Genomic DNA, 17940 nt, shown 5'->3' with positions numbered 1-17940 from the left:
TGTGGGACTCCTCAGTTTACTGTTCTTCTGCAAACTCTCTGACATGATGAACGAAGTCTGCAGGCTGTATTTTGAAATGGCCTTAACTTCGTTTAGGGGAAGTTCCCACTGTAATCTGCCTGTGGGGTCCTCCTGCCTCTTGGAAGGAATCCGATACTCTCAGAAGAATGAAACGCGTAACTGATCTTTGAGAGCCAGGAAATCTAGAGTGGTTTCTTTACAGATTTCTCCATAACTCTGAACCATTCATTTTTCACTTAAAAAGTAATGACTCAGACTGGTCCACCCTAGTTTGCCTTCTGAGAACTTGGTTGTGACCTTTTCTTTCTTTCTTTCTTTGTGTTTGGAGGGCCCTCAGCAGTGGCTTGGGCATGACTAGTCCGTTTCGCTGGCTCCGCACACCTGTCCCCTGGGTTCTGCACCGCCCACCGCCCGCCCTGCCCATCCATTTCAGTGGCTTCCACACCTCAGTGGATGGCATCCTCACCCCTCCAGATTCCCAGGTTACAAACTTGGGGCGTCATCCTGGACTCCTCAGTTGCACGTGCTACATCCCATCTGTCAGTTTCTGTCTTCAAAATAAACCCAGCCCCTGACCACATCGTCTACTCCACTCACAACCACAGCTCTGACCCAGGTATTGCCCCCAACCCAGCCCCTCCCTCCACCCTCGCCTTCCTGTGCTTGTTTCAAAGCAGCAGCCAGAGTGACCTTGACATAGGTTGGAAATAGAACTCAGCTCTTGTTACATATTTGCTCTAAATACTGCTCTGGCTCCCTGTCCCACCCAGAATCAAGGCCCACGTCCTTGCGGTGACCTTTCAGGATCTGCTGCCTCTGACTGCCCCTCCCTCTGCTCCCTCTGTTTTGGCCACACTGGTCCCTGCTCTTCCTTGAAGCTGCTGAGCACACTTCTCCGGGAGGCCCGTGCCTGGGCCGACCCCCTGCCCTTTGGACAGCGTCAGGCTGACTCTGTTACCTCCAGGTCTGCCCAGACCCCCCAGTTAAAACTTCCTTTCCTTCCCTCTTTCCTGGGACTTCCAAGTACCCTCACCTGAGCATCATCTGAGAAATACTGTTTTGTGTCTCCACCTGCTGGAGCACAAGCTTTAAGAACATAAGCAAAATGTGAAATGTCTGTTTTGTGTATTGACATCTCGGCCAGCGCCAGGCCTAGAATCCGAACTCAGGGAATCCTTGGTGATTTAACGAACTTTGTCCTGATAACACAGTCAACCCTCTAGCGCTGGGGGACAGAACTAATAATTGCTACTGGAAAGTTCCTATAGGTGGGCATGGCACCGGGGGCTTTGAAGTGTGTTGTGTATTCAGTAATTAGCATTTTCAACCCCACTGTGAAAACAGGCTCAGAGAGACTGAGATTCTCAAACCTCAGCAGCCGGAGGGATGATGCAGCCTGGGTTGGAGCCCCATCCTAATTCCCCAAAGCCCAGTGGCTTTTGGACTTTTTTTTTTCATCCTGACCCATTTTTAGAAATTCGTCGTGATTGAGTACACACATAGAAGTCAGTCATTAGCCCTTTTCTGCACTGCAGAGGTGTTTCCTCATCAAGAAGCTGCTCTTTGCAACCCACTAAACTGCACACCAGCCACTCCTGGATCATGACTGGTAGTTTGAAGAAAGGTGTTCCACCCCGTCTGCCTCACTCCACACCTCCTAGTTCTCTGTTCCCAGTCAAGGCCAGACTCATTGCTGTGGTTTCTCATACCACCTCCACCCACTGAGGGTTCTGGGGAATAAAGAGTCTGAGATTTTTGGTCCTTCAGTAACAATGTCACCATTTAGTCACAAAGTACGTAGCACAAAGTACGTGGCCAAGAGTGTACATCTCTGTTCCAAGCGCTGGGCCTTCCTTACAGATGTCAGCTAAGTTCACTCCGACCTCCAGGACAGAGCCTTCTGTCTCTGAGTCAGACTCTAAGGCTTGAGATTTTATTGAGGGCTTGACATGTGTCAGACATGTAGCTGCAGGAACTCAAATCCTCTCAAACACCTAGTCATCTGTTTTTCCCCTTTGTACAAATGAAGAAGTTCATTAATTCAGCAAAATATTTTGAGTGCCTGCTGTGTGCTGAGCACGGTTCTGGGCATTGGAGAGACAGCAATGAATAAGGTGGATAAAACTCCCTGCCTCTATGGAGCTTGTATGCTAGTTGGAGAAGGCAGACAGCAGGCAAAGCCGTTGAGTAAAAGACATAGAAGGTAAGGGCTATGGTGGAAAATGAAGCGGGGAAGGTCAGGGAAGACGTAACAAGAGTGTGGTTGGGGCAGGCCTCGCTGAGAAGACGACGTTTGAAGACCTGAGTGAATTCAGTGGGGAACGGACCCCTGTGGATATCTGGGGTGGGGCATTCCAGGCAGAGGGAGCTGCATGTGCAAAGGCCCTGATGTGTGAGCATGCCCAGTATCTTCAGAGAACAGAATGAGACTAGTATGGCTGGAGCAGAGTGAGGGAGGTGGAGAGTAATAGGAGATAAGGTGTGAAAAGGAACCAGGGGAGACTGGGGTCTCGCAGGCCATTGTGAGCACCTTGGCTTTACTGGGAGCGAGGAAGATGCCATTGGACAGTTCTGGGCCATGGGCTCTCGTGCTGCTATGGCAAGAACAGACAACAGAGAGCAAGGATGGAAGCAAGGAGACCAGTCAGGAGGCGATGGCAACATTCCAGAGAGGAGAGGATGGTGACTTGGACCAGGCAGTTGTGATGGAGGGGGTGAAAAGTGGTCAGTGCTGGAGAACTTTTGAAGACAGAAATGATATGATGTGTTGACAGACTGGATGAGTCATGGCTGACTCGAGTTTTGTCCTGGGCACATGGTAGGATGGGGAAGCAGGTTTGGGGGAGAGGGTCAGGAGTTTCATTTTGGATAAGCTGAATTTAGGATCCCTCTTCCGTAGTTGGACATGTGAATTTGGAGTTCAGGTGAAGTCTGGCCTGGCGATGCACACTGGAGAGTCACCAAGTGGATGGTGTCTTGGCCAGGGTTCCCAAAATGTAGAGCCTAAAGTGGAGAGCTTGTGCACCCTCATTTTATTCTGCAGAACAACCCGGAGAGATGCAGTGAGGGAGGGGGGAGTTGGGAGGAGAGAGAGTCAGCAGAAGCATGCATGGTGGAGTTTGCTGCCACCAAATGTGACTCTGTGAAGCCATGTAATGAGTCTCAGCTCCATTTCTTCATGGGGAGGAAGGGGGCAGAGTTTATCCATGGTCTCCCTCTTCCGGTTGGGTGAAGATTTGCCCTGTGGGGTACTGACTCCATGCATTTCTGGGTTGCATATGAAAATGCTCAGGTGCCAAGGTGGACCCCCGGATGGGGGTGGAGGTCAGAGGGGCAGGGTATGGGCAGGGGGTGTGGTTGGGCAGGTTGTGTTTGCATCAGATCAGCTCAGCCGAGGCAGAGCTGGACAAGAGGCAAGTAAGGCCAAGAGGGTCTGGAGGGGTCACTCCTCCAACCCACCCAGATCTGCTATTGCTTTTCCTCCCTTATTCCCCCAAAGGGGAGGGCGACGTCCCATCAAACAGAGTTCCCTTCAAGGTGACATGGCCTGGCCCTCATCCACCCCCATTCTATCTTCCTTTACCCTGACCAAAGCTACAGCTGGCAAACATTCCTTTTCATTCCCATGGTCTCCATTGTATGGAAACACATTTAGTTTGTCCATTTGTGAGTTGATGGACATTTGGATTATTTCCCTCTTTTTGTGGCTATTATGAATAATGCTGCCAGGAATGTTCTTGTACAAGTCTTTGCGTGGACATATGTTTTCATTTCTCTTGGGTAAATATCTAGCACTGGAATTTCTGGGTCATTCGGTGAATTTATATCTAACTTTTAAAGATACTGCCAAACTCTTCTCAAGTGATTGTACCATTTTACATTCCCATGAACAGAGCACATGCGTTCCAGTTTTTCGCCATCCTCGCCAACACTTGGTAGAGTGTCTTTAATTTTATATGCCATCATTTTAGACATAGAAATAGTTGTGCAGTGGCATCTCGTTGTGGTTTTATTTTACACTTACCTATTGAAGGGAGCCCAGAGCAAGAGAAGACTCTATAGAAAGCCAGACTGGGATGAAAGCTGGTGCTAGAGGTATTCATGGTAGGTAAGGATGCTGTGTGGGATCTCTCACTAACTTCAGTGGGAGAGTTCTATGATGTAGAGCATCTTTTCATGTGCTTATCTGCTGTCTCTATGTAGCTCTTCTTTGGCGAAATATCTTCAATTCTTTCACCCATTAAAAAAAATTAGGTTGCAATGTGGGTGGGCATCATCCAATTCCTTGAGGGCCTGAACAGTAAAAAAAAAAAAAAAGGCAGAAAGGGGCAAATTTGCTCTTTCTGCTGGAGCTGGGACATCTACCCTCTCCCAACTTTGAACACTGGCATTCCTCTAGCTCTCAAGCCTTTGGACTTGAAATGAATCACACCATTGATTTTCCTGGTTCTTCAGCTTCCAGACAGAGGATCGTGGGACTGTCTGGCCTCCATAATCTTGTGAGTCAATTCCTATAATAAATCTTCTCTTATTTATGTAAAAAAATTGGGTTGTTTTCTTATGAGTTGTAAGAGTTCTATATATAACCTGGATATAAATTCTTTATTACACATGCAATCTGCAAATATTGTCTCCGATCTTACGGCTTTTAGGTCCATTCTCTTAATGTCTTTCAAAGAGCAGAAGTTATCAATTTTGACAGAGTCTAATTTATCCATTCTTTCTTTTATAGATTATACTTTTGTCATCATATTTAAGAGATTTCTGCTTAATCCGCGGTCACAAAGATTTTCTTCTAGAAGTTTTATAGTTTTACATTTTACAATTAGGTCTATAATCCATTTTGAGCTAATTTTTACATATGGTACAAGCATATAGATAGAGGGTTTTAAGATTTGTATTTTCTTTTGTGGTATATGTGTCTTTGGCATATGATTGGTTCTTATACCATTTGCTGAAAAGATTGTCCTTTCTCCATTGAGTTGCCTTTGCATCTTTGTCAAAAATTAATTGATCATATACGTGTGAGGCAAGTTTTGGACTTTCTATTCTGTTCCACTGATCTCTTTGTCTACCTTGATGCCAATACTACACTCTCTTGATTACTGTAGCTTTACAATAAGTCTTGAAGCAGGTAGTGTAGGTCATCTGATTTTGTTCTTTGTTTTCAAAATTGTCTTGGCTATCTAGGTCCTCTGCATTTCCATATGAATTTTAGAAGTTCTCAATTTATACCAAGAAACTTACTGGGATTTTGCTTGGGATTGTAAGAGTCTTTCAAACCATAAACACAATGTATCTCTCCAATTATTTAATCTTTCATTTCTCACAACAATATTTTAATGTACAGGCCTTGTACTCTTTTTGGTTTGATTTATCCTGAAGTATTTCATTTTTGTATTTCTTGATGCCATTTGAAACAGTGTTTTTTAAAGTTTTCAATTTCTGATTGTTTATTGCTTATAGTAATACAGCTGATTTTTGTATATGTATCTTGCAACTTTGCAAAACTTAATGATTCTGGTAGCTTTTTTGTAGATTCCATGAGAGTTTCTATTATCATGCTTCTGTAAATACAGCTTTACTCCTTTCTTTCCATTCTATATGCCTTTTATTTTTTCTTCTTGCACTGACTAGAACTCTAGTGTAATATTGAGCTGAAGTGGTGACAGCAGACATCTTTATCTTTCCCTAACTGTAGTGGGGAAACATCGTCTTTTTTTTTTTAATAATTTTTTTTTAAATGGAGGTACTGAGATTGAAGCCAGGACCTCTTGCATGCTAAGCACATACTCTATCACTGAGCTATACCCCCCACCCTCCCATAAGATGGATAGGTCACAGGATATATGATAGTTAATTTACCTATGCATTATCAGATCACTCTCTCTACAACTTTATTTTCTTTTTTCTTTTTTTTTTCAGTGGAGGGACTGGGAATTGAACCGGACCTCATGCTGCTAAGGATGTACTCTACCACTGAGCTATTACTCTCCCCTCCGTTCAGTCTTTTATTATGAAATATGCTGTTAAATGTAGGTGTCTAATAGCTGCCTTTTATTAGTGAGGAAGTTCCCTTCCAGTCTTAGTTTTCTGGGACATTCTTATTTTTATTTTTAAAGATTTAAAAATTCAATTTATTTGAACAACAAAAAAAATCCAGGTCATGCATTTCTCCTACTCCTGCCTCTTGCAACCAACCACCAATCTGTTCTCTGTATCTATGAGCTTGCTTTCTGTTTTTGTTTTGTTTTGTTTAGATTCCACATATGAGAGAGAGAATATGGCATTTGCCTTTCCTCATCTTTCTTCACTTAGCATAATGCCTACAAGTTCCATCCATATTATTGCAAATGGCAAGATCCCCACTTTTGTATGGCTGAATAATATTCCATTCTGTGTGTGTGTGTGTGTGTGTGTGTGTGTGTGTGTGTGTGTACCACACTTTCTGTATCCATTCATCCACTGCTGGACATGTAGGTTGTTTCTGTATCTTGGCTATTGTAAATAGTGCTGTAATGAACATGTGGGTGCATGTATCTTTTCAAATCAGTGTTTTTTTCTCCAGATAAATACCCAGAAATGGGATTGCTCAATCATATGGTAGTTCTATTTTTAATTTTTTGAGGAACCTCCACACTATTTTCCATAGTGGTTGCACTGGTTTACATTTCCACCAACAGTGCACAAATGTTATCTTTTCTCCACATCCTTGCGAAAACTTATTTCTTGCCTGTTTGATAATAGCCATTCTAACACATGTGAGGTGATAACTCATTGAGGTTTTGATTTGCATTTCCCTGATGATTACTAATACTGAGCATCTTTTCATGGCCATATAGCTTTATGTCTTCTTTGGAAAAATGCCAGTTCGATCCTTTACCCATTTTTAAACTGGACTGTTTTTTTTTTTTTTGCAATTGAGTTGTATAAAGCTGGAAGATTTTTTTTTAATCAGAAATGAATGTTGCATTTTGTCAAAAGCTGGAACATCTCTTTAAGTTAAAATATTGTGGCACTTCCACTTTCAACTACTAAGAAAAGGGACAGTGCTTGGATTTTTCTGTATCTATTGAGGTAGATTTTCTTCCTTTCCTTTCGTCGGTTAACTTGGGGATTACACTGATTTTAAAAGGTTCTGGACAAGTCACTTCATCTCTCATGGCCTAATTTTTTGTTTTGTCTGTAAAAATGGGACAAAATCCATCTTAAAGCACATTTATGAGGCTGGCATGCGTTGGCATATGGACAATACCTGGCGCAAAGTAGGCGTTCCGTATAAATTTGTCAATATTTTACAGACTGGTTCATAGGTATCTGTGTTTTCATCTTACGCGCTGCCTCTCCTCCAGGCAGGGACCCCTCTTAATTCTTTCCTGGCTCCAGTGCTTACTACAGTGACAAAAAATAGGCACAGAAAATACTTGAAATAAGGTACAAAAGAATGTGTCGCTGACTGCTGCCTACCCACCGCGGACAGCCGCACCCCACGGCTTGGGGCAATGTCAGGTCCAGACTGAAACAGCCGCCACCAAAAGCGAACTAGCCCTCGGCCTCTTCCTGACCAATCGGAGCCCTTCCTCCTGGGGCCCTCCCCATTCCGACAATAGAAGTGGGCCAATCAACTGCTGATCCCCATTGTTATCCCCGCCCCAATGTTGAATCTGCGGCTTCTAAAGGCGAAGTAACGCTCGCCGGAGCGTCCCGCCTCCGTCACGCGTATGACCAATCAGAGCGGCCGCACAGGGCCCCGCCCCTGGCCAGCGCTGCGTTGGTGGGCGGGGCGGACTCCCGGCAACGCAGGCGGCGGCGGGCTGCGCGGTTCCGGGACTTCGGGGCTGTGAGTGCGGGAGCGGCGGGGCTGGGGATAGGAAGGAAGGGTTAGGCGGGTTGCCCTGCGTGCGCCCTCACGGAAGGCCCGGGGCCCGCGATAGGAAAGAAGAAGGAGGCTGAGTCTTCCTTTCCCGGGGGTCCCGCCCCTGCTTTCCCCGGCACCACCTCTGGGACTCTTACTGCCCCGGTTTCTCTTTTGAACGTCGCCTTCCCGGTGCATTGGCGCAGCTTAGCTTTCCAGAGCGCGGCCGGAGCCAGAGGAGGGCAATGCAAGCTGTTCTCTTTAACTCCGTGAGAAAACGGAGACCCTCGGACTATGGGTCGGGCCCAGAGTCGCTTGGTCAGATAAGGGCGGAGGCCTAGTCCTGCCTCCAGCGTCGTCTGTTCTCGCATCTCCGCGGTTCCTGTTATCTGCGTGAGCATATGTGGGGGCTGGGGGAGGGCAGTGTAGTCTGTCTTCTCTTTGCTTCCCCCACCCCCGCAACTGGGCCCTGAGGAGGGGACCCCAGGTGTGGGCGGTCCACAGGTGAGGAGTGGGAATGGGAGGGCTGGGGGCAGGGCAGAGTAGGATGAGAGTAGAATGTTTGGACCCAGTTTAAAAGGGATTGTGTGTTCTAGGGGAGACTGGTTGGAGGAGTCTGGGCTTGAGGCTATGAAGGAAGAGGAAGCCCCTCCCACTAGCCTGCAGAAATCCCTTCCAGTGGCATCAGTGTGTCCCGAGCCTGGATCCCTGGGGGGCCAAAAGGTGGGGGGAAGAGAAGGCGCTTTCTCAGGCCCTTCTCCTCACTGCTGGGGAAAGGCTGGCATGACCATGGACCCTGGAGCCAGATTTGGGTTCAGGTCCAGGCTTTGCCACCTACTAGATGTGTGCTTGGGGCAAGTGGCTTAACTTCTCTCAACTTTGGTTTCTTCATTTGTAAAAAGAAAGGGAAGAAGAAAAGGGGGCAGGAGAGAGGGACGAGTCCCTTCAGAAATCTGATTTGTGTTGAATTTGAAAGTTATAATGCTTTATACTTGTGGACTTGCCCTAATTGTTTTCTACAAGTTAAACTAGTCGTAATTTCATAGTTAAGGTTGTTAAAGAGGGTTTGTTCTCTTTTGACATGATGGGAAACACGCCCTGGCCAGTTTAAAAATAATAGACATTTATTGAGTGCTTACTGTGTGCCAGTCACTGACCTAAGATTTAATACGCCTTACCTCCTTTAGTCCTGGTAACAGTCTAATGAGGTAGATGCTGCTATTATCTGTTTGGCAGATGAGGAAACTTAGGCACAGAGAGGTTAAATAACTTGCCTGAGGCTGCACAGTTAGGGAGTATCTGAGTGGGGATTTGAACCCAGGCCTCTGGCTCCACAGGACAGTCTCCTTAGGGCTGTGTCTTGCTGTCTGTCTTGGCTTCAGGTAGAAGAACCCAGCTGTGAGGGTGCTCTGCAGCCTGGGAGTCTGTGACACCTACCGCAGGAAGGTAGCCCACACACCCGGGATGGTGGAGACCAGGGACTTGGCGCAGCTGCGGCAGCTCAACCTGGAGCTCCTGAGGCAGCTGTGGGTCGGGCAGGATGCCATGCGGCGGTCGGTGGCCAAGGCAGCCTCAGAGGTGAGCTCCTTGGCCAAGTCCCAGGGCTGAGGGAGAGGCTGGCTAACCCTCAGGCTGGAATCCCGGCCTTTGGGGGTCATCTGCAACGTGCCCATTTTATTGATGGTGAGAAAACCAAGTGAGGCCCAGTGTGAGAGGGATTGGCCTGGGACACTGCAGAGGCTGGAGCAAGGCTGAGGACCAGAACTTCATCCCTAGTGCAGGCCAGCTGGGTGGGTGACTGGGTGACCTGGCCTCTGTGTTCCAGTCAAGCCTGGACTCCAGCAGCAGCTATAACTCAGAGGTGCCATCATCTCAAGAAACGACCTGCATGGCCTCCTGCCCACAGGGTGCCCACCACAGTGACTCCTGTAATAGGTCCTGGCCTGGCGGAGCCAGCTCGGGCGTGATCTCTCTCCCACTTACTGAGTGCCAGCACCAGAAGTCTCTGGGCCCACTGAGGCCCCAGTCAGCTCCCTTGCTGGCCAGCTCAGACTCGAATGACCCAGAGCTTTCAGCAGAGCTGGACAGTCTGGGGACCCAGGAGTCACAGGCCCTGAGGTCCGTCCTGGCCCGACGAAGCAAGTTGTCTAAGGTAACTTGGGAGAGCAGGGCATCCATTGATGGGCACTTCCTTAAACCTCAGTTTCCCTCTGCCTAAGGGGTGCACTCATGGGCAGCCTCCCTTCCAGGGCGTGGGACTCCCAGGAGATACTGTGAGTTGTGTCCAGCGCAGCCTAAGTGCTTGAAAAGTTTTGGCCATTGGTTTCTCAGAGAGCACTTTGGAAAGAAGATGACGAGCCCCATTATGCAGATAGGAATACTGAGGCCCAGAGGACAGACTTGTTCAAAGTCACACATAGAGGGTGATGGGGCCAAATTCTGGTCTTCCAGCCTCCAAGCCGCCAGCAGAGGCCCGGGGCCCATGTCAGGGTCTAAGTTAAGACACGGGCCCTCTCCTCCTTGCAAAGTGGGGCCTCCTTTGGGCTGTTCCTGCTGGCCTAGTCTTTGTCCCTCTTTGCCTCCCACCTCAGCCAAGAGTGACCTTCGACAAGGAGTCTCCAGTGCCTGAGAGGAGCTGGCGCCTCAGACCGTACCTGGGCTATGATTGGATTGCAGGTGTGGCCCTCCCCCGTGCACACGCCCTGCCTGGGAGCGGGGGTGGGGGGAGGTGGGGGCCCAGCTTGCTTATGCCCCTGCCTGAGCCCCCACCAGGTGCTGCTGCTGATTCTTTGACTGTCCCACTCTCCTCAGTGAGGACCTTCAGTATTGTGTCTCCTCTCTCGGCCGTTGGCACAGAGACGGTGCCTATCAAGTGCTTGTTGAATGAATGAATGAGACAACTGCCTTTTTTTTTTTTTTTTTTGGCATTTATTGTGTGCCAGGCCCCTGCAAAGTTCTGTATGTGTAGCATCTCTTTGCATTTCATTGCCCATCCTCCCACCCCTCTGCACCTCAGTGGCCTCCTGGCTGGTCTCCCTCTGGCCTCTTTCTCCCTCAGTACCATCTTTTCTTGTTGTTGTTCTTTCCAGGTTTGCTCTTCGTTTCCAACCATTTTGACACAGCAGCCAGAACAAATTTTTGAACGTGGGAATCAGGTCATGTCACTCAGAGTCCTTAGCTCTTAGAGTAAAATCCAAAATCCTTATCTAGACTTATGAGATGTGAGGCCTGGCCTCTGCTGGCCCCATGGCATGACCTCTAACCTTCTGACTTTTCCCTCCAGCCTTGCTGGCCTCCTTGAACCTGCCGTGGTCACAGCCACCTCAGGACTTTTGCACTTGCTCTTCCCTCTGCCTGGCATGCACTTCCCCAGGTTCGCATACGCTGGTTCCTTTCCATTACTGAGTGTTCAGTTCCAGTGATAGATCTTCCGTGAGCACAGTGTCATAGGGCCACTGTCCCTGCATTATTGCCTCCTGCATTGGCCATTTGTATGGTCTTCACGTTATTCATTCTCAGAAGTCACCTTGTTTGCTTTTTTCTTGTCTGACTCTAGTAGATCATAAGCTCCGTTGGACCAGGGGCTTGGCTGTCTTTTCATTGCTCTGTTTCCCAAGCCTGAGCCTAGAATGGTGCCTGGCACATGGTAGGCCCTCAACCAGCACTGGTTAAGTGAGCGAGTGCAAGTGGGCAGTCCTTTGAGGTTGGTGCTGTTGGATCCTCATTTCAGAGGAAGAAACATGCACAGAGAGGTTGAGTTGCTGCCCAAAGAGGGGTGCTCTTTGGGGTTGCTGGGACCCACAGTGGTGGGATCACAGGCCCCGTCCCAAGGACTTCCCAGACTGCCAGCTCACTGCCTTGCTTCGGGTCTGGAAAGTGGATGTGCCCGCCCCCGCCTGCCCTGTGTCTGTGTGTCCCCTCCTTCCTTTCTGAGCTCCCATCTCTGGCTCGTTCCTGCATTTGCGCGCTCGGCCCCATCCCCTCTCGGCTCCCAGAGGGTTTGCCCCCTGTAACTCCCTCCTTTCCTTCCTCCACAGTCATTCTGCCCCATCAGCACGTGAACACCCAGGACTATTAGTGAGCACTGATTTTACTGAGTGGCTGTTACGTGCAGGGCCCTGTTCCAAGAGCTTTACTCTGCTCCACTCCCATCAGCTCCTTTACTCTTCACACTGATCTGATTGGGTTAATGCTGTTACTGTCCCTACTGACAGATGGGAAGGCTGAGGCACCAGGAGACGGAGGAACTTAGCCAAGTCTCACATCTGGTTGGGGTAAAGCTGCAGTCTGGTATTTCCCATACTGATAAAGCATCTCTCCTTTTACCTTCTGTTTGCTTCTAGTTACCACCCACGTTCTCTGCTTTTCTTTATAACAAAGCTCCTCAAGAGGCCACTGGACTAGACTTGCTGTCTCCAGTTTCTCTCCCCAACTTTTTTTTTTTTTAAATGGAGGTACTGGCGATTGAACCCAGGACCTCGTGCGTGCTAAGCACATGCCCTGCCACCGAGCTATACCCTCTCCCTGACTTTTTCTTAAATCGGGCTTCAGCCCCTGGCACCCACTGAGGCCATCCTCGGCTGAGTCATCAGTGACCTCCTGGTTCAGTTCTCATTCAACATCTTTCTTGGCCCCAGGCGAGGACACAGCGGCCACTCCCTCCTTCCTGAAGCTCTTTCTTCCCTTGACTTGCAGACCCAGGCACTCCCCGACTGCTCTGTTCATTCTCCTCCGCTAAATCTGCCTCCTTATTCCAACCTCCAAACTCCTGAGGCCCCCTTAGCACTAGTGTTTTCCACGCTGTCTTCTCCCCCATTTATCTATCTCCAGCTATCTCCAGCCCATGCTGCTCCTTGAACTCCAGAATTGCAGATCTGGCTTTCTTCTCTGCCTAGCTTGTTAGGTGTCTCAGATTCATGTTACGTCCAAAGTCAAGGTCCTGCTTTCCACCCCTCGTATTCCTCCTGCAGTCTTTCCTGTCTCTGTAAATGGCAACCCCATTAATGGAGCTAACGGCCATCATCTCAATCAGCCTTGATTACGCCTCTCCTTTTGACATATTCCTTCTCTAGTCCATCAGCACATCCTAGTAACAACATAGTTCTAGAATTCGACTACTTGTGCCCACCAGGATGCCTGAGGTAGCCTCCTACCTGGTGTTCCTGCTTCCCTCCACCTTGCAGCAGCCAGAGGGGCAATACTGTAAAAGTACGTGGCTGATCTGATGGTGTTGCGCCTTGTCCCCAAACCCTTCACTGGCTTCCCGGCCTCCTCTCCTCTACCCTCACCCCTCTACCCACTTCGCTTCCTGGATGTTCTTAAAACATACCAAGCACACGCCTACCCCAGGACCTTTGTACTTGCTCCTCCATCTTCCTGGGACGTCCCCATGGCTCCCTCCCTCCTTTTATCAGGTGTCACCTCCTCAGAGAGGCCTCCCATGCCTTCCCTGCCTGACCAAGCTTGGTTTCCTGGCTCTCTTACTTTCTGGCGGGTGTCACCTTTTGACTTTGTATCACAGGTTTCTCTGGTGACTAGTTCATCTGTTGCCCCATATTAGCATGTAAGCCTCACGAGGTCAGGGCTTTGCCCAGGTTACTGCTCTTTCCCCAGCACGTGAACAGTGTCTGGCTCTGTAGTAGGGGCTCTCTAAATGTTTTTACGTGGAATATGGGTATGTGTGAAGTTAAACAGACATAGACACAAAACCAACAGTCACATGAGTGGAGGGTCCCCTCCAGGTCCGTGCGAGGCATGGGAGGGGCAAAGCAGGTGGCCTGGGGTGCCCGCGCCTAGCATCCCCTGAGTCTTGGCCACACAGCAGCTTCTCTGTGCCTCGTCCCCTCCAGGGTCCTTGGACAATAGCTCTCCCATCACCAGCAAGCCCGAGGCCTTCTTCGCAAAGCTGCAGAAGTTCCGGGAAGCTAACAAGGAGGAGTGTATTTGCAGTGACCCCGAGTGAGCAGGGGTGGGCAAGGGGTGGGCAGGGCAGCTCAGGGTCTGCGTCGCCCTGGTCTGCTCACCCTGGTCTGCTCACCCTCTCGCCCTCACAGACCCCAGTTCCTAGGCCTGCGGGAGAGCGGTGCCGTGGAGGGAGATCATGAGTGTGAGTGTAAATGCTCGGTGGCCACCTGTAGCTCAGCCAAGGCCTAGGTGCCTGGGGAGGCAGCTGAGGTGCTGGGGACTCGGGGAGGGAGGTCTGGGGTCCAGACGGGGCGCGGCAAGCCCTGGGTTGGGGGTGGGGGAGAGCTGAGGCCTGGCCTCGTGGGGAGTAGGGCCGCCTGTGCCACCCTCCTCTCCACTCCCCAGCCACCTTCATTTCCCCCCCTAGCTGCCTCATTTTCCCTCCTTTCTGCACATCGGCGGCGGGGGGGAATGCCAGCTCAGTCACACGAGCACCTGAGTCAGCTGTGGATTTGCACTTGCAGCATACAGTGTAAATACACATGTACACATGTGTGTGAGGTACATGGACACAGGTATATGTGCACCCTGTGTGTGTGATTACACGTCAGCACGTGCACGTATGTCCACAAACGACTCAGCGAAGCCATACATTGTGTTTGCGCGGGTGACGTGCACATGTGAAGATGCAAGCATGTGCACACAGGTGTCATGCTTGTGTAGAAGGGGTTGCTCAGTGTGCACGTGGGCACGTGTACACGCACATGCTGTGTCTGTGCAGGTGGCCAGGCCTGTGAGCGTGGCTGTCGGGGGAGTGGAGGGGTTGGCGGGCCTGCGTGGTCGGGGCCCAGGGATCTAGGTGCCCTGGCTGAGCGGGACTCCTGCTTCTCGCGGGTCTCACAGGCATGTACTGGTACCGTGTCAATCGGCGCCTGTTTCTGGTGCCTTCGGATCCTGGCACCCCCTGCCGTCTGTGCAGGACACCACGGGACCAGCGGGCTCCTGAGACCCTGGCCCAGCCAGCGCAGGTCAGGTGAGCGGCCGGAGCAGGCAGGACACCCACCCTGAGGGAGCTGTAGGGGCCCCGGCTGCGGAGAAGAAGAGCCTGGGACCCACGGTTTTGAGGGAGGGCAGGATGGGCCATAGCAGCCAGGAAGCACCTACAGCAATGCCCCTGCTGTCACCCCTGCCCAGGGTGAGCGTCCCACTGTCTGTCCTGGACCCCCCACACCGGTACCGCATCCACCGGCGGAAAAGCTTCGATGCCTCCGACACGCTGGCGCTGCCCCGGGTGAGGATGGGTGTGGGCTGACCCCTGTCTGGCTGGGTCCCTGGATGAGTCCTGCCTGAGGCCCAGAGAGGGTCAGGACTGTCCCAAGGCCACACGGTGAGGCTGGGCTCAAGGACCCAAGTCTGTGGAGTTCATGCTGGGCCACTGGCATCACCGTACTGTACTGTTTGTTCCCTGAGGGAGATGGGGCTCCTCCCTACCTCACGGCTTCCAGGAGAAGTGTCTGCCCGCATATTGGTCTAGTGCAGAGGGACCCCATTTCTTGAGCTCTCGTGTGCTGTGTGCACAGTCCTTAGGAGGATTATCTTGTGGAACCACAGCAACCAAGAGTACTGGTGTTATCCCACTTTACAGATGGAGACTGAGGCAAAAGGGAGGTGACTTGTTCAAGGTCAGCCAGGTGGAAGAGCTGGGATTTGAACCCAGGTCCTTATGCTTCCATAGTGTCTCCTGGGTAGGACAGGGGTCAATGGGGACCCCACTCCCAACTGAGGCTGGGGAAGCTGGGGTTGGCGGGAGAGAAGGGGTGCTGAGGAAAGTCAGTTTGCTCTTTTGTGAAATGGGTATAAATACCGTCCTCAGGCTTATGGGGTGAGGTGGGGCAGGTCAGTGAATCAAACTTGTCAGGGGCTTGGAGCAGAACCTGTCACGCAGGATGAGCTCCGCCAGTGTCCACGGCCTTCCCTCTGCCTATGTGTGGTCGAGGCCCAGGGCCTGGGTCAGCAGGGTTTGGAAAGAGGCCTGGGGTAGCAGTGGGTGGACACAGACCCCTGTCCAGGGGGAGCCTCAGTCTGTGGAAGACACTGACTATTTGGGGACCCCTTCACCCTCACGGGGGACACAGCCGTGTCTTAGAGGATACTGCCAGTCCAAGAGGAGAGGTACAGCCCCTCCCTGGGGTGTGCTCAGGCAGCCAGGAGCCCTGCCCCAGGCCAGGCACCTTAACCCCTTGTTCTCCACAGCACTGCCTCCTGGGCTGGGACATTCTTCCTCCAAAGTCTGAGAAAAGTTCAGCCCCCAAGAGCCTGGACCTCTGGTCCTGTGTCTCCTCTGAGGCCCAGCACCGGAAGCTGTCAGCCGCCGGCCCTTCCTGCCAGGTATGGCCCAGGGCGCCCTGGGAGAATCAGATGCCTTGGAGCAAGCCTGAGGACTGCAGAGTCCCTTGGGGGCAGGACTTGGGTGGGAGTGCAGAGCCTGGAAGTGACTGTGGGGTCTCGCCCCCCTGGCCCTGACCCATGGCACCCCTCTAGGCTTCACTGCTCCGTATTGGTTACCCCACTTTGGAAGGTGACCCCAAGTCTGAGACCCAGAAGGAGATGAGGCTGGAAATGGGGGGAACCTGCCCCCAGAGTGGCCCCTCTGACAGCTCTCCCTTCCCTATCCAGGCCTTGCCAATGCGGGTCCCACCCCCAACCCCGATCTGGTCAGAACCCTTGGTGCCCCAGCCCTGCGCCCCCCAGCTAAAGCCCTGAGGACTGGCCACCTGGAGGACAGTGCCTCTGCTGTCGTCCCAGCCTCTCCCCTCTGGCAGGGGCACCCATGAGTGAGGAGCCCTGCCAAGCACAGCTGGAGGTGGACTCAGGCCCCACCCACCTAGGCTGAGCAGGTGGGTGGGCCCAGGCCTGTCTTCTTCCTGGGGACAGAGGTGGGTGGGCTTTGAAGTCAGGGTGAGGGGATTCTGTGACACGTTTGTAAATAAAGTTCAGAGCTCCCTGCAGCTCCTGGTTCCCGCGTGTGCTGGGTCTGCCCTGCTGGTGCCCTTGGTGCCCGGGAGGTGCCCCGGCCTCAGCCTACACTCTCCTCACCTGGAGAATGATGCTTCTGACGACCTGTGCTGGGCGGGTTGAACCCAGCACCCTGAGTGTTGCTCTTTGTGCAGCTCCCAACTGTGGGTGTGTGGCCTCCCCAGACAGATGAGAGTGAGGGTCCCCCAAGTAGGCTGGGACCAAGGTCAGCATTAAAAAGCCATCTCAGTGGGGTATAGCTCAGTGGTGGAGCGTGTGCTTAGCGTGCACAAGGTCCTGGGTTCAATCCCCACTACCTCCATTTATTTTTTAAAAAAATCATCTCAGCAAGGAGATTGGGGTTTCAGGCTGTCCCCTATGGGATGAGGCTGAAACTGTGACAGTGGGGAGTGAGTGAGCCCTCTTCTTGGTCCCTGAAATGGGGGATCCAGTGATGGAGGGGCTCTCTTGAAGTCCCTGGGCCAGGTGGCTCCATTGCTCCCAGCCCTAGAAGCCACAGGTGATCCAGAGCCCCAGCTGGGACATGTTAGGGATGGAGGGCCAGGATCCAGAATCAGAGCAGGTTGGCTGAGAGCCCAGATCAACCCTCTTGGATTAATTAAGAGGACCTGTTTTTCCTCCATAGGTTGAGCAATATGAAATTCCTGATTTTTAGGATAAAAGTGGAATAGATGGGGAACTTAAGCCCAGAGAAGGCATGTGCATTTTCTGAGGTTTCTAGCTTAGAGAGGTGGCGCTCAGGCTGTGGTCCCCTGTGGCTTCCACCTGGAGCTTGTGAAGCAGAGAAACCCTTCTTCTCCCCATCATTCACAGCAAATATGTTAGTCAGGATAAGTGAGGTTATGCCACAGTAACAAATTAACCCCCAAATCTCAGGGGCTTGACATAAAGGCTATTTCTTGCTGACTTGCTCACACTACCTGTCTGTCATGGGCCCCATGGGGCCTCTGTTTTTGACATTGTCTTTCGGGGACCCAGGCCAACGGAGGCCCCACTGTGGAGGAGATCACCAGTTGCTTCAGCCCAGAAATGACACACAGGTCACTTCTGCTCATGGTTCATTGACCAGAACTAGTCACATGGGCCCTGCCTGATAGCAAAAAGTCAGGACATGGAGGGGGGCT

General features: G+C 51.2%; 1 protein-coding gene across 6 annotated transcripts; it reads left to right on the top strand.

Annotated features, from left to right (window-relative positions):
• Window positions 1-7768: 7768 nt before the first annotated feature.
• MIIP (migration and invasion inhibitory protein) lies at window positions 7769-16788 on the top strand. 6 transcript variants are annotated; one of them, XM_072975373.1, is made up of 10 exons: window positions 7769-7861; window positions 9259-9454; window positions 9783-10028; window positions 10468-10552; window positions 13726-13834; window positions 13930-13982; window positions 14684-14813; window positions 14975-15071; window positions 16034-16168; window positions 16457-16788. In XM_072975373.1, exons 2-10 carry the CDS (start codon window positions 9341-9343, stop codon window positions 16541-16543), a joined length of 1056 nt encoding a protein of 351 aa, XP_072831474.1. In that variant the 5' UTR covers window positions 7769-7861; window positions 9259-9340; the 3' UTR covers window positions 16544-16788. The 6 variants fall into 6 exon arrangements, with proteins under 6 accessions (XP_072831474.1, XP_015094391.1, XP_015094406.1 ...); XM_015238905.3 differs by having other exon boundaries at window positions 9702-10028; XM_015238911.3 differs by lacking the exon at window positions 7769-7861 and adding an exon at window positions 7868-8269 and having other exon boundaries at window positions 9702-10028.
• Window positions 16789-17940: the final 1152 nt, after the last annotated feature.

This window comes from Vicugna pacos, chromosome 13 (assembly GCF_048564905.1).
Source record: "Vicugna pacos chromosome 13, VicPac4, whole genome shotgun sequence".
Classification (NCBI taxonomy): domain Eukaryota; kingdom Metazoa; phylum Chordata; class Mammalia; order Artiodactyla; family Camelidae; genus Vicugna; species Vicugna pacos.
Note: the sequence above shows the minus strand (reverse complement) of the source record. Positions and strands in the feature narration are given on the sequence as shown.